The sequence below is a fragment of the Chrysemys picta genome, chromosome 1, assembly GCF_011386835.1.
Source record: "Chrysemys picta bellii isolate R12L10 chromosome 1, ASM1138683v2, whole genome shotgun sequence".
In the NCBI taxonomy this organism is placed as follows: Eukaryota; Metazoa; Chordata; order Testudines; family Emydidae; genus Chrysemys; species Chrysemys picta.
The window spans coordinates 299,890,289-299,917,656 of NC_088791.1; the positions used below are offsets into that span (position 1 = coordinate 299,890,289).

At 47.1% G+C, this 27,368-nt stretch overlaps 2 protein-coding genes across 3 annotated transcripts in view; one reads left to right on the forward strand and one right to left on the reverse strand.

Moving 5' to 3' along the window:
• Positions 1 to 26: 26 nt before the first annotated feature.
• On the reverse strand, positions 27 to 27,302 carry CKAP2 (cytoskeleton associated protein 2). Of its 2 annotated transcripts, none has more exons than XM_005305622.5 (9): positions 27,077 to 27,302; positions 22,105 to 22,192; positions 20,588 to 20,666; positions 17,850 to 18,712; positions 16,167 to 16,386; positions 15,288 to 15,455; positions 11,988 to 12,060; positions 1,848 to 2,196; positions 27 to 963 (listed from the first exon to the last, which is right to left on the reverse strand). In XM_005305622.5, exons 1-9 carry the CDS (start codon positions 27,135 to 27,137, stop codon positions 711 to 713), a joined length of 2,154 nt encoding a protein of 717 aa, XP_005305679.1. In that variant the 5' UTR covers positions 27,138 to 27,302; the 3' UTR covers positions 27 to 710. The 2 variants fall into 2 exon arrangements, with proteins under 2 accessions (XP_005305679.1, XP_005305680.1); XM_005305623.5 differs by having other exon boundaries at positions 20,588 to 20,657; positions 27,077 to 27,244.
• The window catches only part of VPS36 (vacuolar protein sorting 36 homolog), a 72,202-nt gene continuing 64,320 nt past the window's right edge, over positions 19,487 to 27,368 (forward strand). Inside the window, exon 1 of the mRNA XM_065581268.1 lies at positions 19,487 to 19,614. Coding sequence (XP_065437340.1) covers positions 19,603 to 19,614 — 12 coding nt within the window. The 5' untranslated portion in view covers positions 19,487 to 19,602. The remainder of the gene's footprint in view (positions 19,615 to 27,368) is intronic.

Below are 27,368 nucleotides of genomic sequence, written 5' to 3' on the forward strand. Positions count from 1 at the left end.
TGTAAACAGTATAAATAAAACAAATGTAACGCGAATTGGTAAGTTTAATAGAAAGTCTTATGTTACAGATTGCTTAACACAAGCCTATATTAAAGTTTCAATACACTAATCAAGGGGACTAGCTATTTTGAAGTTCACCATTTGCTCCACTCAGAAAAAAATTTAGTATTTGGTTTCAGTTTTCCAATTCAGCAAATCTGTTACACATCAATACATACCCCTCATTGATCATCATTTTTATGTTTTCTTTTAAGAGTAAGAATGTAAATGGTGTGAATTTTTAAACTATTTAGCTTATAATGGGGGGAGAGGGGGTCATCATGGGTAGACATCCATTACAAGGTTATTAGTATATTAAATTCATTCCCTAATTAGTATTCAATGTAACATTTAAACAAGACAGACAAATATTTACAATGCAAAACAAAACACTACATATTTGCTACAAAGCCTAAGAAAAAAAACCTTATGAAATAAAAGTGAGTTTAAATATTTGAAGTTCTTCCTCAAATAAAACAGAAGTTTGCACTATACTTGATTCTGCAACTGCTGTACTCCAAAATAAGCAATATGGAATTTGCTTGAACCATCTTAAAACCTTTAAGTTACTAAGCCAGCTCTGTATATCTAAAACAGAATACACCAATTGCAAAACCAGGAATGAATCAAACTTATCTAAGAGGATTTGTAAATCTTCCCCACTAAATTTACTACTCTTCTTGCTCTTCCAGATGAGTAATGGGTTCTTGTAGTGCACTGTTCTGTCTGTAGATGAAGGCATTGTTTACAGCTCCGAGTTCTCCCAGCTGTTCAAGCGAAGAAACACAGGGATCATGATCCTTTAACATATCTGGTAACTTGCACAACTTCTCCTGAAGGCGACGAGAACGCCTCACAGGGGTCAAGAATTTTATATCTTTAACAGCAGAGTCATTTGCCTCACACTGCATCTTCTTCTTCACACTTCAGAAAAGAAAAAAACCAGACACATTTGTGGATTAAAGATGTATATTGAGCCACATTTAGTCTTACTGTCTTTCTATGGAAACATCCATGTGAAAGTCTGTCAAAGACCATACAAACAACAAGCCATGCTTCCTGCCTTAGCCAACTGTACCCTCCCATTCCCCCCTCCCCAGCAAAAAGAGAAGATAATGACCACATACAATGCCCCCAGAAGCTAAAACCAGAGAAGTGGTAAGTACGTTTTAAGCATTACATTCATTTTGCCCAAGGATAGAGTTCTTTTCCACTACGTTTGCTAGTCAAGAGTTGCTCCAGGCAAAAAACACATATCCACCTGACTTTTTCCTAGATCCTCCACAGAGTGTACAGCCTTCTACACCAGGCATGCAGCAATTCAGGTTCCAAAGCTGGGCAGGACTTCCCATAAGTACATAATGTATTTTGGGTATCCTGAGCAGGGGAAGCTCTGCTTTGTAGTGTTCAGGGTAAGTATCCTAGGCTCTTCAGTGTTAACCCCCAGATGCAAAGAATTAAATTGTGTGACTAATAAGGTGACTCTTAAAGGTGTGGAGACAATTGATATTTATGCCAAAAGAAAAGCCAAGACAGATGGCTTGTGTCAATTTGAAAGATTTGAGTTGTGATAGGCCTATAAAGAGAGTCTTTCCTTTAGATGTAAAGCTCTTCTCCACCCATTCACCCCAATGGTGAAAGGAGAAGCAGCCCTCAAAAGATTAGACTCTCGGAATTCCAGTTCCAAACTGGATGTTCACTAGTCTAGGATGTTTGATTTGTTGCAGTTGTGATGCAAATACATATCACAGTTTCCCCAGACACTGTGAAAGTGCAGGAACTTCTAAGATTACCATAAGTGATCTTACCTTTCTAAGTATGGAGTGGTTGACAAATTGTATTTAATTAAATAAGACCCCTCCTTTTCTTTTTCAGGAGTCTTAAATTCTAAGTTTGCATCTTTTATTATATCTTCAGTTTTGTAGTTTTCAGACTTCTTAGTTTGTTCTTTGTACTTTGTTCTGTGCTTTTTACTTTCTTTAGGTAAGGTCTCTTGTCTTGACTTCAAGGATGAATCTGTTTCCTCTTTCTTGATCACTTCATTGCTAGTCTCTGCCTTCTCTTCATCATTCAAGTTGAGCTCTTTGAAGACTTCCTCTACATTCTCTACTGAAGAGTTAGCTTCTTTGCTGATAACCTCTTCCTTCACACATTCCTCTAAAAGTTAGAAATAGGGACAAAGTCATGATTAGTTGCAATTAAGGATCTAGTAACTAGCGGCAGAGTATAAAACAAGATGCAAAGGTCAGTGGTTTCACCATGTTCTTCAGTAACCAGTAAGGGGTATCTTTGAAATTCTAGAGCTTCTGCACACCAAACCATTTTTACAACAACAATCTATTGCACAATAGTGTTTCATAGACCTTAGTTTCACCTACATTGCTAAAGCCACATTTTCTCCACAAGCAACGTGAATTATCACAAACCACAATGGCCTAAATTTTCAAAGGCAAATGATTTGGAATGGTCAACTTGACATACCTGAAAGCAGCCTGATGTATAGTACTTTTTGAGGGAAAAACCACCACACTAGGCTGTGACAGTACCTCCCATAAGGTATTATAGAAATATGCTTAGAATGTGTTTTATGGAAATATGCCATGTAACATATCTCCGTAAAGGTTATGATCTACTGAATGTATTAATCCTATTTGTATGCATGTATCATCTTTGTATTTGAAGTTATGAACGTTAGCTGTGTACTGGCTTGATTTCTAAATAACCTTTGTAGAGCATTTGGTCAGTTCCCGGAGAAAGGAATGTTGAACACAGGCGTGCACAGCCCATTTCATTAGGGTGTGCACCCAGGGAGCCCCGCCCCTGCCATGCCCTAGCCCTGCCCCCATCCACTCCCTCCTACTTCCCACGCCCTGACTTCCCCCCTCAGAACCCCCAACCTCCCTGCTCCTTGTCCCCTGACTGCCCCCCTTAGGACTCTACCTGTCCCGACTGCCCTGACCCTTATCCACATCCCCGCCCCCAGACAGACCCCCAGAACTCCCATGCCTATCCAACTGCTCCCCACCCCAACAGGACCCCCAGAACTCCCGACCCATACAACCCCTCTCCACACCCTTGCCTCCTGACAGCCTCCCCAGAACTCCTGACTCATCCAACCCCCACCAGCTCCTTGTCTCCTGACCACTGCCTCCAAAGACCTCCCCCCACGACCCTCCTTGCTCCCTGTCCCCTGACTGCCCTGACCCCTATCCATCCCCCACCTCCTGACAGACCCCAGGACTCCCATGCCCCATCCAACCCCCCCTGCTCCCTGACCACCCCCTCAAGAGACCCTCGCCCCTAACCACCACGCCACAATCCCACCCCCTATCCAATCAGGGGCTGCAGGTTTGTATGATTTTTGGTAGTGCCCAAGCAGAGCTGTCCCAATCATAGGACGGAGTGGGGCAACCGCCCTGGACCCCGTGCTTTGCGGGGCCTTGTGCTTCAGGGGGACACGGGGTCCAGAGCAGCCTGGGGGCTTAGCGGGGAGCCTGGCACCAGCGAGCAACCCGGCCCCAGCATGCCCCACCCCTTCCCCCAAACCCCCACCACTGAGCAATGCTGGGAGCCGGTGGGATGGAGCAGAGCAGGCTGGCGCCAGGCCACTTGCTGCTGCCAGCGCCAGACCCCCCGCTACCCCCCCAGGCTGCCCTGGACTCCTTGTCCCCCTGAAGAATATCCTGAGGCTCTCTCTGCCTGCAGCTCCCTCCCCCTGCCTGCAGGGGAGGCGCGGTCAGGCAGCTCTGGCACCGCCCCCCCCCACAGCTCTCATTGGCCAGGGTTCCTGACCACTGGGCTGGGAACCAGGTCAGCACTGGGAGGGGGGAGGGAGGCAGCGTACAAAGTTGCCCTGCCTCTGCTGACTCTCCCCTGGATGCAGGGACACTGGGGAGGGGGAAGCTGCCCCCGAGGTGAGAGCGCCCCACCCCCTGGCCCAACCCACCCTGCTCCCTGTCCCCCGACTGCCCCCTGCCACTTCCAACCCCCCCCCCCCAACCATGAGGGAGGCTCCTAGCAGCATCTGGCTCAGCACGGCGCCATACATGCTACCCTGCGGGAGCACGTAAAAGATGGTTACTCACCTTTGTAACTGTTGTTCTTCGAGATGTGTTGCTCATATCCATTCCAATTAGGTGTGCGCCGCGTGCATGATCGGAGAAATTTTCTACCCTAGCAACACCCGGTGGGTTGGCTGTGGAGCCCCCTGGAGTGGTGCCTTCATGGTGCTGGATATAAACCCCAGCCGACCCAGCACCCCCTCAGTTCCTTCTTGCCGGCTACTCCGACAGTGGGGAAGGGGAGCGGGTTTGGAATGGATACGAGCAACACATCTCGAAGAACAACAGTTACAAAGGTGAGTAACCGTCTTTTCTTCTTCGAGTGCTTGCTCATATCTATTCCAATTAGGTGACTCCCAAGCCTTACCTAGGTGGTGGGGTCGGAGTGAAACATTGCGGTGTGCAAAACCGCTGATCCGAATGCAGCATTGTCTCTGGATTGCTGTACCAGCGCATAGCGAACGGCGAATGTGTGGACTGACGACCAAACTGCAGCTCTACAGTCCTGGATCGGGACTTGAGCCAGGAAGGCAGTCGAGGAGGCCTGGGCCCTCGTGGAGTGAGCGGTGAGGCGCGGTGTCGGGACACCGGCCAGGTCGTAGCAAGCACGAATACAGGACGTGATCCAAGATGACAGGCACTGTGAGGAGACCGGTGAGCCTTTCATCCGGTCGGCCACTGCAACAAAGAGTTGTGTCGCCTTCCTAAACGGCTTTGTACGGTCAATATAGAAAGCCAGTGCCCTGCGTACGTCCAAGGAATGCAAACGCTGGTCTTGGCAAGTAGCGTGTGGCTTAGGATGGAAGACCGGGAGAAATATATCCTGGTTCACGTGAAAAGGTGGGACTACCTTGGGAAGAAAGGCAGGGTGGGGGCGAAGCTGCACCTTGTCCTTATGGAAAACAGTGTATGGGGGCTCGGACGTAAGCGCCCTGAGTTCAGAAACGCTCCTTGTTGAGGTGATGGCTACAAGGAAGGCTGTCTTCCAGGATAGGTACAGGAGTGAACAGGTAGCCAATGGCTCGAACGGAGGCCCTGTGAGCTTGGAGAGAACCAGGTTGAGATCCCATGTCGGAACGGGCTGCCGTTGCTGCGGGTACAGTCGGTCTAAGCCCTTGAGGAATCTAACAACCATCGGGTTAGAGAAGACCCAGGAAGCGAGTTCTCCTGGGTGGAACGCCGAAATAGCGGCCAGGTGAATCCTGATTGAAGATATCGCCAAGCCCTGCTGTTTTAGGGATAGGAGATATTCAAGTATAAGAGGAATAGGCGCCTGCAGTGGGGGGCGTGGCTTGCACCAACAGGAGAACTGTTTCCACTTGGCTAAGTAAGTGGTCCGTGTATAGGGCTTTCTACTTCCCAGCAAAATCTGTTGGACGGAATGCAAGCATTGCCGCTCTGTCCGATTCAGCCACGGAGCATCCACGCTGTGAGGTGGAGCGATTGCAGGTCGGGGTGACATAGTCGGCCGTGGTCCTGAGAGATGAGATCTGGACACAAGGGAAGTGTGATCGGTGTTTGAACCGATAGCTCCAACAGTGTGGTGTACCAGTGCTGCCTTGGCCAAGCTGGAGCGACTAGAATTACCCGTGCCTGCTCTCTGCGTAGCTTGAGCAGTACCCTGTGGACCAGTGGGAGTAGAGGGAAAGCGTAGAACAGGTGGTCTTTCCAGGATAGAAGGAACCCGTCCGACAGAGAGCCCAGAGCTCGCCCTTGTAGGGAGTAGAACGCGTGGCACTTCCTGTTGGCTCGAGATGCAAACAGGTTGACCTGGGGAAATCTCCACCTCTGGAAGACGGAATAGAGGATGTCCGGGCGAATTGACCACTCGTGTGTCTGGAAGGACCTGCTGAGATGGTCCGCTAGCGTGTTCTGGACTCCAGGAAGGAACGATGCCGTGAGATGTATCGAGTGGGCGATGTAGAAGTCCCACAGGCGAATGGCCTCTTGGCATAGAAGCAACGAGTGGGCTCCTCCTTGCTTGTTGATGTAAAACATGGCCGTGGTGTTGTTGGTGAGGACTAACACGCAACGGCCCTGAAGGAGACTGAGAAAAGCCTGACACGCCAGGCGCACCGCCATCAGCTCTTGAACATTGATGTGTAGGGCTAGTTGGGGTGCGGTCCACATTCCCTGGGTATGGTGCTCCCCAAGGTGAGCGCCCCAACCTAGAGATGAGGCATCCGTAACCAGGTGCAGGGAGGGTTGAGGGGCGTGGAACGGCACTCCTGCGCAAACCGCCTTGCGGTCCAGCCACCAGGTGAGAGAGGCCAGGACCAAGGTCAGGATCGTGACCACCATGTTTAGGTGGTGTAGATGAGGGCGGTACGTTGACGATATCCAGGCCTGCAGTGGGCGAAGCTGAAGTCTGGCATGCCTGGTTAAGTAAGTGCAAGAGGTCATGTGTCCCAACAGGCCGAGGCACGTCCTTATTGTTGTAATCGGGAAGACCTGGAGCCCTCGGATGAGGCCTGTGATGGTGTGAAACAGATTGTCTGGTAGAATAGCTCGGGCACGTCTGGAGTCCAGGACTGCCCCAATAAATTCTATCCTCTGGGTTGGCACCAGAGTGGACTTCTCTTTGTTGAGCAGAATGCCCAACTCATGGAATGTTTGTACTATTATGTGGATGTGAGCTTGAACTTGCTCTCTGGTGCGGCCGCGTACCAGCCAGTCATCTAAGTACAGGAACACCTGTATCCCTTGTCGACGAAGGTATGCTGCCACGACAGCCATACATTTTGTGAACACTCTCGGAGCCGTGGACAAGCCGAAGGGAAGGACTGCAAATTGGTAATGCACCTTGTTTACCACAAATCGAAGGAAGCGCCTGTGAGGGGGATAGATCGCTATATGAAAATATGCGTCCTTCATGTCGAGGGCGGCGAACCAGTCTCCAGGGATGGGATAATGGTCCCCAATGAGACCATGCGGAACTTCAACTTTACTATGAATTTGTTGAGTCCGCGTAAGTCTAAAATGGGTCGCAGACCCCCTTTTGACTTGGGGGATCAGGAAGTAGTGGGAATAAAACCCCCTGCCCCTTAACTCTGGCGGAACCTCCTCTATGGCCCCCAGAGAGAGGAGCCCAAAAACCTCCTGTGTAAGGAGATGCTCGTGAGAAGGGTCCCTGAAGAGGGACGGGGAGGGGAGGTGTGTGTGGGGGGGAACGAAGAAAACTGGAGAGCGTATCCCCTCTCCACCGTGCGAAGGACCCAACGGTCCGAGGTTATAAGGGACCAAGCACTGTGGAAATGGGAGAGGAGATCCCGAAAGGAGGGACCTGGATCCTGGGTAGTGGCTGGGGCGCCGTCCTCGACCGCACCTTCAAAAGTTTTGCCTAGGGCCTAAAGGTGGCCTAGGCGGCCCCTGGTTCTGACCAGGTTGCGGGCCGGTCGACCTTCGTCTACCACCTCGGCCCCGTCTTCTGGCGAAGTCCTGTCTCGGACGAGGCGGGGGAGGGTAGAACCTTTGAGGCTGGGGCCTAAAGGGTCTGCGCTGGGGCCCTGGGACATTCATCCCCAGGGAGTGCATGATCGTTCTCAAGTCCTTGAGGCTCTGCAGTCGAGAGTCCGTCTTCTCTGAGAACAGCCCATGGCCCTCAAAGGGTAAATCCTGCAGGGTCTGCTGCAGTTCCAGAGGTAAGCCCGAGACCTGGAGCCATGAGACTCGCCGCATGGCGATACCTGAGGCCAGCGTCCTGGCGGCCGAGTCCGCTATGTCCAAGGAGGCTTGTAAGGAAGTCCTCGCCACCTTCTTACCCTCCTCCACTAAGGCCCCAAACTCTTCCCTTGAGTCCTGGGGAACCAACTCTTTAAATTTCCCCATAGAGTTCCATGAATTAAAGTTGTAGCGGCACAAGAGCGCCTGCTGATTTGCGGCTCTGAGTTGCAGCCCTCCTGCTGAATACACCTTACGCCCGAACAAATTGAAGCGCTTAGCGTCCTTCGATTTGGGCGCTGCAGCTTGCTGGCAGTGACGCTCTCGCGTTCACCGATGACACCACTAGTGAACACGGTGGGGGATGAGTATATAAGTACTCATAGTCCTTGGAAGGGACGAAGTACTTCCTTTCCACCCCTCTGGCTGTGGGTGGAATAGAGGCAGGAGTTTGCCATATTGTAGTGGCATTAGCCTGAATCGTCCGAATCAGAGGTAATGCCACCCTGGATGGGGCATCAGCCGAGAGGATGCTCACCACCGGGTCCTGCACCTCTACTATCTCCTCCGCCTGGAGATCCATATTACGCGCCACCCTACGTAATAGGTCCTGGTGGGCACGAAGATCTATCGGGGGTGGGCCCGAGGCTGTTGTGCCTGCCACCGCCTCATCTGGGGAAGATGAGGAGGATGCCTCAGGTGGCAAGGGGTCTACTGGAGGGTCCTGCTCTAAGGGTCCCTGAAGCGGAGCATCGCCTGCCCCTGGGTCCAGGGCCTCAGGTGGTGTAGGCACGGGAGCCTCCATGCCCCCTGGGGGAGGACGGGAGATGGTGGCCTCCGGGACCCTGGGCTCAGAGCGTGCTGAGTGAGAGGCTGATGGTGGAGCCCCCTGCGCCTGGTGATATGCCCACGGGGTCCAGAACGACCAGTGCGTAGGTCCCTGCGCAGGGTCCTCCGCCACCTCCTGCCAGTGGCCCAAGTCAGCTGCAGCAGCCTGACCCTAAGGAGGGTATGCCGATCGAGGCCCCGTCGGAGGAGTGAGACGATCTCAAGGGCCAAGGCGGTGCTGAACACGTCGGAATCGGCTCAGGACGATACGGTGCCGATCGGCGCCGGTCCGCAGGTGATCGGTCCCTGCGCGGTGCCGGTGAGCAGTACCGGGATCGGGGCCGGTGGCCATGTCGGTGCCGAGATCCGGATCTGGACCTAGACGACGACGACGACCGCGAGTAGACATGGTACCGGGAGTGGCCCCTTGAGCTGGAGCGGCGCTCGTACCGGTGCTGAGAACTATGTCTTGAGTCCGATCGGTACCAATGATCGTGACGGTGCCGAGATGTAGACCGGTGCCGTGAAGATGATCTTGGCCGCGAGTACGACCGGTGCCGAGGCGATAGTCTGCGCCGGGACTGCGAGCGGCGTCGGGACCTGCTCCGAGACCTGGAGCGGTGCTGTGAGTCCACGTCCTGAGACGGCGGGCGTACCAGGGCAGGCTTGCCCCTGGATTGCACCGCGCGAGGAGCCGACGGTGCCTGTAGTTGGGACGGCGCCAGCTCCGTGAAAGCAATAAGGTCTCTCGCTGTCGCGAAGGTCTCTGGAGTGGACGGAAGACAAGGCTCCACCGCCAACCGAGGTGGTGATCCAGTCCGCACCGGACTCAACGGCCACGGTGCCAGAGTCGACGGTGTAGCAGGCACTTGCTTCTGGCGCTCTAAAGGCGGACGCAGCTTTACTCCCGGCACCGGGGGAGCCGGAGTCTGCAGGACAGCAGACTCCTGCGCCTTGCGGGATTTCTTATGTCCCGGAGACAGGGAACGGCACCGAGGGCCCTGTGGCGGGCGCGGTGCCGAAGGAGGCCGTGTCCGATTCTGCCTGCGGTGCAGTACCGGCCGGTGCCACAGGGGTGCTGTGCACTGAGGCGCTTGGTGCCGGGGCTGGGCGCGCCGAGGGAGGATCCGGGCTAAGTGCCGCCTCCATGAGAGCTGCCTAAGCCTAAAGTCCCGCTCCTTTTTGGTTCTCGGTCTGAAGGCCTTACAGATCTTGCACTGTCTGATGGGAGTCTCCTAGACACGAGTCGTGCGGATCACTCGTAGGCATAGGCTTAGCGCAGGACGCGCACGGCTTAAAGCCAGGAGCCTTGGGCATGAGCCCGGCTATGCGCCGGGGGGGAAAAGGGGGGGGGGGGAGAACAACCCCCTTAACCCCCGCTAACTATTTACAACTACTAAAAACGAAGATAAATAACTATCTAAAACTATACAACAACTATGACTACAACTATCTACAGAATTAACAGCTATGCCGCGCTCCACAGTTCCAACAACCATCAGGGGCGGTAAGAAGGAACTGAGGGGGCGCTGGGTCGGCTGGGGTATATATCCAGCACCATGAAGGCGCCACTCCAGGGGGCTCCACAGCTGACCCACCGGGTTTTGCTAGGGTAGAAAATTTCTCCGACGATCGTGCACGCGGCGCACGCACACCTAATTGGAATCGATATGAGCAAGCACTCGAAGAACCCCGCCCCCCCACAGCTCTGCCTGCCCTGCATTAGGGTGTGCCCAGGCACACCCCCTGTGCACGCCTATGATGTTGAAGTTAAATACCTAATCAAGAAACACTTAAAGGACAATGGATCTTGGAATGCTCCAATCCACATAAGAAGTGTACTTGAGGACGTTCAAGGTAGCATGTAAACAATGGATGCTACCTGTAAAAACTGTCACATGTCCACGCATGACTCACTTGCCCAGGTGCCTCCTAAACTTCATCTTGGAGCTGGACTTTGCATAGGAGTGAGGAGGGGGTCTCCACCCACAAGAGAAAGTCTATTTAAACCCCTGGGAGACCCCTCCATTTTGTCTTCAGCTGGCTAAAGAGAGCATCTCCACCCCCTCAGGATACTTGGAAGAAACTGGAACACAGGGCAGAGACTGCAAGGGGTGTGAGTGATTGCTGGACCCATGCTAAAAGGAGATTAGTCTGTAAAAGGGAGCATTCTGGAACTGGCAAGGATCTTATCTGTACTCAGTTTGATTAGACATAGATTTGCGCATCTTATTTTATTTTGCTTGGTGACTTACTTTGTTCTGTCTGTTACTACTTGGAATCACTTAAATCCTACTTTCAGTATTTAATATAATCACTTTTTACTTAACTCAGAGTATGTATTAATACCTGGGGGAGCAAACAACTGTGCATATTCCTCTATCAGTGTTATAGAGGCGAACAATTTATGAGTTTACCCTGTATAAGCTTTATACACGGTAAAACGGTTTTATTTGGGTTTAGACCCCATTGGGAGTTGGGCATCTGAGTGTTGACTTCTGTTAGCTGCTTTCAGGTAAACCTGCAGCTTTGGGGTAAGTAATTCAGACCCTGGGTCTTTGTTGGAGTACATGGGCGTGTCTGCCTCAGCAAGACAAGGTGCTGGAGTCCTGAGCTGGCAGGGAAAGCAGGGGTAGAAGTAGTCTTGGCACATCAGGTGGCAGCTCCCAAGAGGGTTTCTGTGATCCAACCCGTCACATAGGCACCTTTAATTCATCATACTGGATGATTCCTCAGCAGGAATTTGCAGGTGGTTGCTGATACTTTTGTGCCAATCAAGAGAATCTGCCCCAGTTACTGATTTTAGCCCCTGACCTTTTTGAAACATTTGAACCTCAGGCTGAAGAGGCTGGACACCACTGACAGTCAATGAAGAATAAAAATTGGGGAAAAAAAAAAAAAATCTATATATGATTAGGGCTCCCTGTCTGCCAGTGTCACTTGTCACTGTTGGCAACATGCTAGCAGCTGAGGAGGAATCAGTAAGTTTTAATCAAACTTTGCATTACGTTTCAGACAACTTGAAGTTTAGACACTAAATAGATCAGCTTCCATACCATATGACTAACAGAGTGCACCCTGTTTTTTTAAAAAGTTTAACACAGTAGTTCTCAAACTTTTGTACTGGTGACCCCTTTCACATAGCAAGCCTCTGAATGTGACCCCCCCCTTATAAATGTATAAAAAAGTGTTTTTAATTTAACACCATTATAAATACTGGATGCAAAGCAGGGTTTGGGGTGGAGGCTGACAGCTTGTGACACCCTCCCCCCCCCCATGTAATAACCTCGCAACCCCCTGAGTGGTCCCGACCCCCAGTTTGAGAACCCCTGGTTTAACATTTTATTCACTGAGTCAGATAATTTAAGGTTAACTGAAAGAAAGAGTATTCAATCTTACCAACAACTGACTTTCGAAGATTTTCAGTATTCTTCATAATATCTGCTACTGTGTGTCGTAACTCATCCTTAGGCTGGAAGAAAAGTTGCTTCCATTAATGGCCCATAAAGTCAGCTCTGTGAGATTGATTTTATAGTCCCTACTTAGTTATTCTAGAGTTTAATGTGGAAATTAAAAATAAGGTGATGCAGAAAGTTATATTATGAACATTACAATTAACTGTATTATAAACAGACTTAGAAAGATTAGATTTTTATTGGTAAATGTTGATTTCAACATGTGCGCTTGCACACACGGACACAAAATGATGAAAAATATTTCCATCAATCACAACCAAAATTTACAGATAGGCAAAGTCAGAAACATGCTGGTTGAGAACTTAGTTTGATTTAAGGATATTTAGCGTATATATTTGGATATGCAACTGACAATTTGTATTTTTAAACAATTACAAAGCTTTAAACTTTTTGAATCCCAGCATCTATGGTCATTAAATAATTCTCCCCGCAATTTCCTGCAACCTGAAAATTTAATCCCAAAACAAAACAACTGAAAAAATGCTTAAACATTGATATTATCCATCAAAATTGTACAAACAAATCAAATTCTGCTAAGCCTAATTATAAATCCTTATGTTAATGCAGTATGAACATGAGTCAAAGTGTGCAAGCAAAGATTGCAAGATCAACTTTGCCACACTGCATATGATTCATCCTGTACAATGTGGTAGCATTACTGTTCCTGCTAGAACCTGAATTTTTGCATACAAGTCTTGTGTTTCTTTTGCAACCTTAATGTTAGCAAATCCTATAAATAAAAGTAACAAGAACATCTAAGTAACATTAGAAGTTAGAGACAAGGTGGGTGAGGTAAAATTGTTATTGGGACAACTTCTGTTGGAGAGAGAGAGAGAGAGAAGCTTTTGAGCTACACAGTGCTCTTTGGGTCTTCAGTGTCACAGCTAAATACAAGATCAATCTGATAGATATTCTAAGGCAGTGGTTTTCAAACCGTGGGTCGCGACCCAGAACTGGGTCACGGAACAGAAGGGACTGGGTTGTGGCGGCTCCGGTCAGCACTGCTGATGGGGCCATTAAATGTCCTGTCAATGGTGCTGCTTGGCTAAGGCAGGCTAGTCCCTACCTGTTTCTACATCGCGTTGCGCCCTGGAAGCGGCCAGCAGCAGGTCCAGCCCCGCCTAGGAGCCGCACATGCTGCTGGCTGCTTCCGGGGCGCAGCGCGGTCTGTTGTACCAGAACAGGCGGGAAGCCTGCCTCTGCACCCTGGCTGTGCCACTGACTGGGCGCCGCCAGAGGTAAGCCCACACCCCAACCCTCTGCCCCAGCCCTGAGCCCCACCGACCCACCCAGAGCCCCCTCCTGCACCTCAAACCCCTCATCCCCAGCTCCGCTAGGTAGCAGGCACCAATTTTCTTCAACTGGGTCACCAGAAAAAAAAAACATTTAAAAACCACTGTTCTAAGGGATCATTCAAGGTAAAGTGGCCCATAAACACTCCTGTAGTCATACGGCAAAGAGGGAGGGCTAGTGTGTTACAGATTGTTGTAATGAACCATAAAACCAGTGTCTTTATTAAGACCATTCTTTTTAGTATCTAGCAAAGTTATGAATTTAAGCTCCCAGGCTTACATTTGGAACCCACTAACCTTCCTCCCCCCCACCCCTTGTCATATGACTACAGGTGCCTTAGCAGGCCACTTCACATTAAATCATCTCTTCAAACAGTGGTTCTCAACCTTTTTTCATTTGCAAACCCCTAAAATTTTGAATGGGGGTGAAGACCTCTTTGGAAATCTATTGTCTGTATATATAGTTGAATTCTGTTCAGTCAGTTTTCAGTCTAAATCTTTTGTGGACTATGTCAAAGGCAGAGGTCCCCAAAGTGTGGGGTGCACCCCCTAGGGGCCTTCAGGGGGATGTGGCGAGTCTGGGCCAGCCCCCATGGGGGGCAGGGAGGGAGCACCACCCCACCCCTCCCCAGCCACAGCCTCAGCTCCCATCCTCGTGCTTGGCCCCACCTGCAGCCTCGGCATGGCTCCACTGCCAGCCCTCACTGAGGCTCAGTTGCAACTTCACTCCTGCCATCACCCCCAACCTTGGCCCCTAGCAGCGGCTCAGTCACCAGACCCATCCCTGCAGCCCCAGCTTTGGCCCCCTTACCCCGTCCATGCCGCCCCCACCCACCCTTCACTCTAGGAGGAAGCAGGGAGGCGCAGCCCTCAAAAGTTTGGGGACCACTGGTCTAAGGGGTTGAGAACCATAAGTAGTTGCACATATGCCATCTGTTTGATCTTGTATTTAGCTGTGACTCCAAGTGCCCTTCCCAGCCCTGAAGAAGACCTCTGTGTAGCTTGAAAGCTTGTCTCTCTCACCCACAGAAGTTGGTCCAATAAAAAGATATTACTTCACCCCCCTTGTCTCTCTAATATCCTGGGATCAACACAGCTACATCAATATTGCATACATTAGAAGTTATAGTTTTTCATCATTTTTCCTAGAAGTAATTTTGATGCTCATTTCTCTCCCCTTGAAAAGTAATAGTTGCTGTTTACTGAAGTTGCAGCATAAATGCAAAGATTCACAATGGCAACAAGGTTATAAAGCTTGTATGTTTAATTAATTAACTCAATATAAGTGAGCCACCCCTTTTTACTAGAAGCAGCCAGTGTTAATATATAGAACAGGGATCGGCAACCTTTGGCACGCAGCTCGCCAGGGTAAGCCCCCTGGTGGGCCAAGCCGGTTTGTTTACCTGCCGCGTCCGCAGGTTTGGCCGATCGCGGCTCCCACTGGCCACAGTTCGCCACTCCAGGCCAATGGGGGCGGTGGGAAGCGGCACGGGCCGAGGGATGTGCTGGCCGCCGCTTCCCGCCGCCCCCGTTGGCCTGGGACGGTGAACCGCAGCCAGTGAGAGCTGCAATTGGCCGAACCTGCGGACGCGGCAGGTAAACAAACCGGCCCCGCTCGCCAGGGGCCTTACTCTGGCGAGCTGCATGCCAAAGGTTGCCGATCCCGGATATAGAACAGGGATAGTCTATTTTTGGTCAAGGTCCAAGTTTCTTGGTCAAGGTATAGTCAAGGTCCAAACTCCAGAGAAAATTATTTTTATAAACATCGATAAATAAAAAAAGATTTCAGGGTCCATTAAAAAGCATCTTGTGTTCTGGATTTGGCCCATGGTCAGCCTATTGACCTCTGATGTAGAAGTTCTTCTGCATGCACTGGTTTTTACATCCACCACTCTTTTTCACTGCAAAAACCCCAAGATTCGGCTTCTCACCTGTGCTCCTGCCAGAATAGCCTCCTCATAAACAGCAATGATCTTTTCAATTGGGCCCAGCTGTTCAAGACGCATGCGACACACCCAGTATTTTGCAAGTTTTTTCGCATCTGGAACACTCTGAATCAGCTTTTCCAGCATTGCATGTACTTCATCCCCAGGAAAACCCTAATATTTACATAAAATGACAGGAAGACTGAATCCTAATAAACATATTCCAAGGTAGTGACTATACAGTTGTTACTGAAAACTTGTATTTGCTTCTGTTTTTTCTAGTGACCCTGAATAAATTGGTAGTAATGAAAATATTTACATTCACCTAGTCTTCAAAATGAAATTGTCTGTACAGAGTGTTAGGAAATAGGAGGTTTCAGAGTAGCAGCCGTGTTAGTCTGTATCTGCAAAAAGAAGAACAGGAGTACTTGTGGCACCTTAGAGACTAACAAATTTATTAGAGCATAAGCTTTCGTGGACTACAGCCCAGAAGAAGTGGGCTGTAGTCCACGAAAGCTTATGCTCTAATAAATTTGTTAGTCTCTAAGGTGCCACAAGTACTCCTGTTCTTCTTTTTGAGGAAATAGGAGATAATTTCTTTTCTCCAAGTTCTAGAAGCATTACTTTTTAGGTAACTTTTGTAAAAAGGTTCAATAAAATTAATGAAGTAACAAGTGGACTATGGAATTACTTCCTTTCCTTTGATTCTGGGCACCACATAAAAGTCAATTCTAGTGTGCATCTTGCTTCCTAAATCAGGTGGTTGGTTACTTGGGGCTGAATCACATGAGCCCTCAGAGCATGAAATTACTACTGAAGTCAATGGGAGTTCCATGCACTAAGGGCATACAGGATCATGATGTTAGTATACAACAAAATGAATACCTGTTCTGTTAAATGTAGACATTCCACAAGAGTTTTGTTGACATTTTCACTGAATAATCCTTGCTCATCCTCTTCTACTATGGTAGCCCAGAAAGACTCAACTGGTTCTTTTGGAGTTTCTTGTGATGTCTGTGTCTCAGACTGGGCTACTTGTAGCACAGTAGATGATGGCCTCTTTATCACTTTTCCTTTGGTTGCCTTCCATTCAGCCAGACGAATTCTGCATTTAAGTAAATCAGTATATTAGCATCTGTTGTAGAATAGCTTATTTTTCACCATATATACACAAAGATTAAGATTAGGGCCAGTCAACACAAGTCACGTAAAAACACTTTGAGGGTAGATGAGGAAAGTCCTTAGAGAATTCTTAATTATCACCTCTCTCTAATCAAAGGTTTCAGAGGTGGTAAGACAACTCCCACCTGTTTATGCTCTCTGTATGTGTGTATATATATCTCCTCAATATATGTTCCATTCTATATGCATCCGAAGAAGTGGGCTATAGTCCACGAAAGCTTATGCTCTAATAAATTTGTTAGTCTCTAAGGTGCCACAAGTCCTCCTGTTCTTCTCTCTAATCAAGCCATGCAGATATCACCTGTGCATGGAAGCCTTTGAAACCTTGATGCCACTACTTCCATCTGCTAGAGATGTTTATGATCAGCAAGTTGAGACACTTCTATCTTCTCTTGTCCAACAGCAGCAAAAAATTGAGGGTATAAAAAAAAAAAAAAACCCCACCACCAACCCTGTTTTTCCTACATAGTGCAGAGAACTGCTTCTAAGCTACTGGGATGGCCCCATAAGTTTAGAGAACAAAAATCTGAACTGAGTTTATACTTATGAGAAGCACTAGACTGAGTCCTTTATCCACAGAACAGGCAGAACATAGGGTATGGCAGTGCAAGCACCCTACCATAGCAGACCTGGGTCCTATTCCAAAAGGGCCATTTCTTAAGAGTATACATCAAATTCTACCCCCATTTGAATCCTTTGGCTTCATACTGAAACTGCCAATTATTGCTAAGTTACAGATATCTACTGGGATAACTGCACCAAGAATACCAATTCATTTCATACAGGCCACCAGCCATAAGCTGGTAACAACTGTCTCTAATTATCTAGACTGGATTCAGATCTCTGATCTAGAGCTGAAAAACACTATTCTATTAGTGAATGAAGCAATCTAGTTCTCCTCCCCTATTACACAGTTTCTAATAAATATTACCTTCTACGTACATCATGCACTAAGCTATTTTTTGCAAGTTGCTATTTGTCTGTGGTTTTATTACATGTACACCAGCATCAGGTTTGCCAAGGCCAACACAACACAAGAAGGCCTGAAACACTGGAGATGTGTTTCTCTGATGCTGCATAAACTACAACGAAGCAGGACAAGTTGAGAGCCTAAAATGCTGCTGCAATATCTGAATTCTACTCCTCAGTTTTAAATCTTGGTTTCTTTAGTCTGATGGCTTTCAACCAGAAAAAGGTAGTTTGCAGTTCTGAGCACAAGAATGTCTATATATAAACTTACTAGTGGACCTAAAAACAATATGAGCACATCCACTCACAGCTGAAACAAGTCTATTGAGATCTGTTGGGGGGGAGGGGCAGGAGAGGGAGTAACCTTTAAAAAAAAAAAAAAAGGCCACACACACAAAATTTGATTAATCCAGTTACCTTCTCTCTTCTGTTGACTCTTTTGGCAGAACATATTTTCTGTTGCCAGCTTTTGAATCCTGGGTGGCCTTGGTACCACAGGTTACAGAAATAGACTTTGCTGAAGTTCCTAATCTGACATCTCTGAGTGGAACCTCAGTTCTCTTTGCCCCAGGCACAGAAGGGGGCTTAGCATTGTGAAGAGCTGTCTTTAATGATGGTGGCCCACTTCTATCAGGCTTTTTTTGGACAGTCATATTATTTACAGACACACTTGTGACTATTTGTTTCTCCTTGTTCTGGATGGACTTTGAGTGGGTGCTATGAGAAGCCCTCACAGGTGGTCTCTTCTGAAAGGGGGTGGCATGTATAGGTTTAGCAGCAGTAGCCAAATTTGTGGCTCTAATATTATTTATGACTGCATTATTGCTGCTGGTGGATGATGGTCTCACTGCTGGTTTGGTGGCAGGAGCTATAGGTTTCTTGTTTGCCAAAGAACTCTTTGCATCCTCATTTTCTAGTGTTTTTCGGAAGGAGTTTATCTTCGATGGGATAACCTTGCCACAATATGAGCCAGGCACATGTTTCTTTGGCAGGCTGGCATCAGAGTTCTGCTTGTCTGCAATCAGTTGCTTCTCTTTGATGTTTCTTTTGTGCAGGAAGGACTGGCTAAATGACACATGATAAGTTTTTATTTCAACAGCTTCATCTTTGGAAGTGTTAATAGCTGAACTAAAATCTTCAGGACTGCAATTTGTTCCTACAGTTGAGTTTGTCAATATGGTAGTAGTTTTCAAGGTTTCATCCTTTGAAGAAGCAGTGTTTTTTTTCAGAGTGTTGTTTGATTGAGTCCATGGAGGTCTATTAGCATTTTCTTTATCTTCCTGAAATTGGAAGTAACATGAAAAAAATATTAAAAATGCGTAACATATGGCAATAATCTGCATTTCATTTCAGCAATTTATAAGCCTTCCAAATAGTGGTAGGCTTATAAGACTTTGGGGGAAATTAATAATACTGTAAGTTGGCCTTGAAGAAAGTGGGGATCCATCACACCTACAAGGGAGTCAAACAAGGGGAATATGAACTGTTATTTCTACTTGCCACTGCAAAATCTTCACCCAAGCATTGAATAAGGATAAGAGAGGCAACTGTTTCTAGAATCTAAAGCTGTGGTTCTCAACCAGGGTGTGACACACTATGCCTCAGGGGGAGTGCCCTGTAACCCCCATATTCATCATTTATATACAATTGTGATATTTTATATAAAGTATGCCATGTGAGGTATCAGGGGAAAGGTTATGATCTGCTGAAAGCCATGGTTCTATCTAAATATGTATATCATTGGTGCATATGAAGTTATGAAATTGTGTTGAATGGTTGGTACTAAAACATGCTGAGAGTTGGGGAATTGCCCAGATATTAGATCCCTAGATACAAGGACAAGGGAGCTAACCAACACCGAGGCTGGTGTCAAACAACCATCAACAGCCATTGTCCAGCAGGGAAGCTAGAATGCAATGACTCACTTGCACAAGCCACACCAGGGGAATTGCTCAACCTTGCCTGGTGACTCAGCAATGCCCATCAGATATGCTTGGACTTGTGTTCTCCAAGCACATGCACTGAGGGTATAAAACAGAACACAGTGGCCTCATGCTTGGCCTTTTCTCCTCGCCTCATCTATGGTGCAAGCAACAAGGACATCCAGAAGACTCCAACAGAGAAGACTGGCCCAGGTTTCAAGGGTGAAACCTGTGTACTATGAACTGCAATGTCCAGTGGGGTGAGAAAAACTGCTTAACCTAGAATGTTGCCCAGTCTAATAGGATTGAGAGTTTAGACTGCATGCTTATATTTTATTTTATGTTGGTAACTGACTTTTTGCTCATCACTTAAATTCTATCTTTTGTAGTCAAACTGGTTTTACTGTTTATCTTTACCAGTGAGTTTGCCTGAAGTGTTTGGTAAATTTGCTCAGGTTCACAAAGGCTGGTGTAGATCAACTTTCCATTGATGAAGTGGTGAACCAATTAATAAACGTGCACCGCTTGTCTTGAGCAAAGCACAACGGTATATTCCTGAGGTACAAGGCTAGGAGCTGGGGGGATTTGGCTGGTGCCTTTCTCCATGTGATTCATGAGTGGGCTCTGGGAGCATTCATCCAGTCTAGCTGGGTGGGGGGGCTCCACATGCAATTATTCTGAGTGATAACAGCGCTTGGAGGGGGTTGCTGCTTGTCACTAGCAAAGCATTGAGAGAGACAGCCCAGGCTGGAGAGTTAAGAGGGCACCGGGGTCCCAGGCTGTACCCCAGGGATCCCATCACAGAGGGGCACGATTTTTCTCAAGCTTTAAAAAAGAATACAAAGACCGAACACGGAAAATTTCAGCCAAAAATTATTTCCTGAAGTTATGAGTATGTGAAGACAGGATATCAGAATGGAACTGTGAACTATAGGTGTCACAGTAAAATAATTCCATTAATCAGTCCTTTCAGTCTCTTAGTAGTCAGCTCAGAAGGCTTATTCTGTACTGGAGAAAAAATATTGGGATACAGTATATTCATAAAGATAGCACTTCCTAAGGCTCTGCAGGAGCACAGATTAACTGGTTAGTGTGAACGAAATCTTAATCATTTACTGCTACATGTGTACAATTTCTTCCATGTTGTGGAAGACACTTATGTTAATGCTAAAACAAGCAGTTTTACCAGTGTCTATCAGTTATGTAAAGGAAAAAACCCTCATACAAACTTACCATTTTCTGCTTAGCAGATTTTAAGACCTTTATTTTGTCTTCCAGTTTATCACTAGCTGCTTTCCCAGTTCTGTTATTGCTTTTAAAAAGTCAAAAGCGAAGAGTTAAGAATAGCTAAAAATATATTTTGCATAATATATACTATAGTAACATTTCTGTATGTTAAGCAGGGAAACCACCAAGATCTAGCATTCATGGTTTCCACAAGATAGCACAATAGTAACTTTGTCCCAAAAGGAAATCTATTTCAGTTTGAATTTACAAATCAAAACCACTGCATAGAAATATTTCATGCCACAAGCATAAGACACATATACCAGTTCCTCTTGCCAACACAGAAGAGAAACAGAGCTAGTAGCTATTATTTTTGCTTTAGAACAGCGGTTTTCAAACTGCAGATCGCGACCCAGTACTGGGTTGTGGCGGCTCTGGTCAGCATCACCAACTGGGCCATTAAAAGTCCCGTCAGCAGTGCTGCCTGGCTAAGGCAGGCTAGTCCCTACCTGTTCTGACACCGCGCTGCACCCCGGAAGCAGCAAGCAGCAGGTCCGGCTCCTAGGTGGGGGGGGGCCCCCACGGGGCTCCATGTGCTGCCACTGCCCAAGCACCAGCTCCACACTTCCATTGGCCGTTTCCCAACGGGGGATGGTGCCTGCAGGCGAGAGCCACATGGAACCGCTTGTGCGCCTCCGCCCAGAAGCTAGATCTGCTGCTGGCCACTTCCAGGACGCAGCACGGTCCACGATGCCAGGACAGGCAGGAAGCCTGCCTTAGCACCCTCGCTGCACCACTGACCGGGAGCCATCCAAGGTAAGCCGCCGAAGGTAAGCCTACGCCCCAATCCCCTGTCCTAAGCCCCCCCCTGCACCCCAAACACCTCATCCCCAGCCCCAACCAAAAAAAAGAGTAAGAAAGTGAAAGGACAGATTGAAGTACTCAATTAGGATGAGCAATATTGCCGCTGCATTGATAATTAGGATTAGAAATCATTGTACTAAGATAGCATGATGTTTCCATTGAACATCCTGACCTGCTACAAATTAGCTGTAGGAATATAGCAAATATTTGACATCTCATGTTATACATTCAAAGTGTAGCACAAATGCTAATTCTCACAACACCCTTAAGGAGGAAAGCAGTCTTATACCTGGTTTTATAGATGGGAAATTTGAGGCACAGAAGGGAAGTGACCTGCAAAAGTCATGCAACAAATAAATAGAGCCAGGATTAGAACTCAGGGTTCTCTTACTCAGTCCTTCTTAGCAAACCTCTGAACTGGAGATAGTGTGGTATCACTTATACTTCTAGGAAATATGTTGTGTTAAGCAGTATTTGTTATTCAGAGGCTTTTAGCCAGGAGCATGATATAAAACTAAAGAGATTTAAATAATGTAACTTTTTAAAATTTGGTTAAGTGCTATTGATTGGTAATTCAGTTTCCCACAGCAAGAGTGTAAAGGGGTAAACTGGCCCCTTCATGGTAGACAGATTTAAACAGACAAAGATATTGACTCCACCTGATATTTGTCCGCTTCTCCTGTATGAGCAATCCAGAAATGGCCTTTTTTCTTAACAAGTACTCTTCAACCTTTTGTCTTCTTTGTTCTAATGGATTAAAAGAAAGTTTAACATTTTTTAGTGTTACACAAAATCCTTATTTCCAGCTCAACCCATTTCTAACAAATTTATAAGAATCGAATTGGCCTAAACGTATTTCATTTTTATCAAGACTCAAAAGACAAATTAATAAATAAAGCCTCTGGACAGAGATTTGAAGAAAAGATTTTTATATATAGTCAGAATTTTAATAGCCACACACCACACAGCAATTTTATCTTGATTTTCATTTAACACTTTGTACATATACCTCTGTCCTCGGGAGCCAAAAAAATCTTACCGTGTTATAGGTGAAAGCGCGTTATATCGAACTTGCTTTGATCCGCTGGAGCATGCAGCCCCGCCCCCCTGGAGCACTGCTTTACCATGTTATATTCGTGTTATAGCGGGTCACGTTATATCGGGGTAGAGGTGTATTCAAGTGTGGCTTATTTAAACAATTTTCACAGTTGGTGTTCTGCTAAATTAACCATTGAACAAGAACCACCCCCAAGTCACAGTGGTGTTTTTTTGTTCTCTGTGGCTGCCTCTACAGGGACTTTTCACCTCTTCTACTGTGGGTCTAGCATTGGTGCAGTTCCCCACTTGCAGCAGCAGCAACAATGAAGTGCTATCATAAAGGGCACAGAGGAGCTTATGCCAGCACTGAGTCTACAGATAGACAACACTGGTAAATGCTATCAGAACCTGATCTTCATTTTATATTTGTGCTTTTTTGTCACCACCCAGATGCAGAACCAACAGTAGAACAAGCATGGAGAAATGTTTATTTAGATATAGTCTTACCATGTACAAAGGCCTGATAGGGTGGTGGGGGTTGGTGGGTTTTTTTTTTCTTTTATATCTATATATCTATATCTATATCTATATATCTAAAGAAAACACCACAAACCTGTTTTTTACACATCAGTGAGACACTCAGGAATGTGAAGCCTTAATTTCCCTGTTTTTACTGAAGGAGTTGGACAACTGATGTAGACAGAGAATTCTCTCAACCTCCTAACTGAAGGGGCAGGGTGTTGAATCTTCAGCCAAGCTTCCCCCCTCCACACACAATTCAGTATTAAGGGTCTCAGTGGAAGTCACTTCCTTTCTCAATCAGTTTTCACACCCCCCCCAGTTTTTCTAGTGTCATAAGACTAGTAGTTCTCCAGTTATTGTCAGAGTCATTCAGTAAGAGAAAGGTGAACAAAAACAAGTAGAATTTTTTTGGGGTGGATGGGGGGGTGCTAAAAACCTTTCAGACATTTCACAAATCTACCATAAAGTGTGAGGGAGAACAAATCTAGGCCTTGTCTATACCGCCACTTTGCAGCACTGCAACTTTCTGTTTCAGGGGTATGAAAAAACCCCTAAGTGCCGCAAGTTTCAGCGCTGTAAAGTGGCAGTGTAGATAGTGCACCAGCGCTGAAAGATACTCCCCTCATGCAGGTGGGTTTTTTACAGCGCTGGTGACACAACTATGCTGCTGCGCTTTAGTTCCCTGGCCCCTTTTTTGGTCCCCATGTCAGAAGTTAAGGATGCAGTGTTCAGTTTTTAAATCTGAATTCTATACAATAGTGTGATGTGTTAAACCTTTAATCTAGGATTACTGTTTTAACAACTAACATTCATTGTTAATATTTTACCTCTTGGTGCTGTTTTGGAAGAATGTTTATACTCTATAATATATACATTTATTTGGTTGCCTCTATCAGTGGAGGGACTTTGGTTGATACCAGCTGTTACAGGCAATGTCAGGGAAGGTGCAGCTTGTTCCCCACTGCGACTTCAGGTGAAAGGGTAAAAATCTGCTTTTCACAGAACTAGCAAAGATTTTTCTAAGGTATAAGCTCCAGAGAAAAGTTCCATTCTGTCTCCACCTGCTTTTCTATTTGCTTCCTTCTCACCTCCTGTCCAAAGTGTTTAAAAAGTCCGTTGAAAATAGTACTGTGACAGAGGAAAGGAAAGGCATTAAGGAAGATTTGGGATTGCACTGTCACCAGTATGCTGATAACACTATGCCAGTGTTTCATTAGACCCAGGATTGGTCTACACTAGAAAAGTTATACCAGTGTAATTATGGCAGTTAGGGGGTATGAGGTTTTTGTAACTGAGTCCACACTAGGACTTTTATATCGGAATAAAAGTGCCTTTATACCCGTTGTGACAGTCACACCCCAAGGCACCACTCTTTCTACCCTGCCTATCACATTTACTGCACCTGAAAAGTAAAAGGAAGCAGCCATTGGATTCTGGGGGAGGGGTCCTGACCTAAAAGAGTTTTGTCAATAAGACTGCGGAAAGCATATGGTGAAAAGCTTTGCTTTGAAGCCAATTGTTTGTTAAAGTTGGGCATCAGTAAGCATTTTATCTTTATTTTTCTTGTAACCACTTCTGACTTTTATTCTTCATTTCTACTCACTTAAAATCTCTCTTTGTAATTAAACGTGTTTTATTGCTTTATCTAATCCAGTGTGTTCAAGTTGAAGTGCCTGGGTAACTCCATTTGGGGTAACAAGTTGTGCACACATTACTCCCTTAAAGCAAGATGGGGCTCAATATATTTGAGCTATTCAGGATAGGGCTGGGCAGTACAGGACCTATTGGGGGAAAATCTGGGACTCGGGGTATATTTGGGTCACCCTGCAGCATAACCGAGGCTGGTAAGAGCCAAGGTATATCTGGCTGGCTCGCTGCAGTACACACAGACATGGCTGGAAGTGATTTACATGCTGGAGGCTTTTTGTGGACAGTCCAGGCTGGTGGCTACAGAAGCAAGGCATTGTAAATGGCACCCCAGGATACAGGGCAGGGGTGACACAGCCACTCATCAGTCTGCACTGCATAGCTTATTTTTCCCAATCCAGAATAAAGCTACACTGGCATAACCACTTGTATACTGATATAACTGCATCCACACTGGGGGTGGGGTGGGGGGTTGCGAATTTTAAAGCAGGAAAACTTTCTAGTTTAGTTTGCTTATGAGAATGTCATGTGGGACAGTGTCAAAAGCCTTACTAAAAATCAAGTTATAGCAAGTCTACTACTTCCCCACATCCACTAGGCCAGTAAGCCTGTCAAAAGAAAGAAATTAGGTTGGTTTGGCATGATTTGTTCTTGACAAATGCATGCAGGCTATTCCTTATAACCCTTTGGTACATAGGAGTCGTATATTCAAAAGCACTTGCGACTTAGGAGCAAGAGTCCCGTTAACCTCAAAGTGCAAATCCTGATGGACAAAGTGTTTCAGCTGTCTTGACTTGTGGAAACTCAACATATCAAAAGGCTACACTGGCTGTAATTACAGAATGGGCTATTTGCTTATCAATTTTATTTGAATTTGTTTTATTCTCATAGTCAAGTCATTAGTAAGACCTCAGATTTGTCTTTTTCAGCATTTTAAATGTGAAAATTCTCTAAATAAATCTGAAATTCTATTAATTGACCAAACAAGTACAAAAATCATCCACCCTAGCAATTACAGACTATAAAGTGGGAAGAAAAAACCCTACCAACATGTAAATAAAACATTCGACTTAAAAAACCCACACATTTTATAAAACTTAAGTCACATTTTTACCTGCCCTATTGAGAACATTTCCCTTTTTGACCAAGTAGGCCCTCCTTTTGCTACTCAAGTTTCCAGTCTTGGAGTTCTCTTAAAACCTGAACTGTCTGCGATGACCAGATAGCAGCATTGGTCAAGAGCAATTTTGTATCTTCCTGCTTAACAAGTTCTGATCTTTCCTTTCAGATACTGATCTTACCAATATCATCCATGCCTCTTATCTCTAGATTGGATTCCTGCAAACTGCTCTAAATGAGGCTACACTTGAAGACAGAGAAACATCAGCAAATTATGATGATTGCAGCTGATCAGTCACTTACTAGGATTTTATACAAGAGCACATTATACTTTTACTCCAGAGACTGTGCTGGATCCCACTTTGCTGACAGGTGCTATTCAGGTTGTTGGTTTTGTTACATAAAGCCCATTATGCTGGGACTCCAGGGGAACCAAGGAAAAGCCTCTCCCAGCCAGATAGGTGAAATAATCTGGTGCAGTCCACAGTCTTGGAAAGCAGAAGTCTGCAGCAGACTGATCTCAGAGCATCCTTACTGTAGAATTTGCTTCCCTCACTTAAATCTGACAGTACCCCAAATTAGATCATCTTCAAGGCTTACTTTCTCAAGGCCCTTTTTGATTAAAAGGAGGAAGCAACTGGGATGAATTTAGCTATTTGTTCATCAAGGGTCGCAGAATCAGCTTCTTTAACAAAGTATCTTTAAGGCACAACAGTAGTGATAGTTGTGTATATTAAAGACAAGTCGAATTGTGCTGTCCCTGGAACTGTCACATGTTCATACTTGCTAGAAAAGAGCGTTAAGCAGTTGATTCAGTGTAAACTAACCAGATGTTTTCATGGGAACAAACAGGCTACCCCGCCTTTTCAGCCACAGTTACAGTTGACGGACCCTGCCCCCGTGGCTCGTTTCTCTGGGTTGTGGGGTCTGGCGGGACTATAGGCTGGGGGCATGAGACACACACGCTGGGTGAGGTAATCCAGTAAAAGACACTGCGTCTCACCCACCTTGTCTCGCCTCGGCAGCGGGGCGGATTTCAGACCCGGACCCGCCCGCTGGCCCGTCTCCCCCGACCGCTATGCAACACACCGGCTGCTTGAAGCTGGAGGGGTTTCAGGGCCAGCTCCAGGCGGGACGGGTCCCCGGGCAGGGGCCGAGGGAGTGGCTGGGGCTCCCTCCCGCTGGCGGGGGGCCCTGGGCCAGCAGCACCGGCGGGCGAGCCCGGCTCAGGGGCGGCTCCACGGGCCCTGCCGGGCGCCTTCCAGCTGCGTCCCGTGAGAAGGGCCCCGGGGGCGCGGCGCTTACCTCTGTAGGCCGGCTCGGCTCTCCGGGTGGCCGGGAGTTGCGGAGGGAGGCGGCCGCTCATAGCCGCGGACAATATAAAGGGAGGGAGCCACAAAACCTCCGCGACCACCCGCTCCGCTGTTTGAATGAGGCGGCCGGTACGGTACCGCCTCCTGGATTGGCCCGGCCGCGGGACTTGAACTGGCCAATGGGCTAGCTCCCTGGGAGAGGCGGGGCCGCGCCGCCGGACGCAGCGCGCATGGGCAGTACCACCGCCAGCGGGCGCAGGGAGGGGGGGGGGCTACTTGACAGA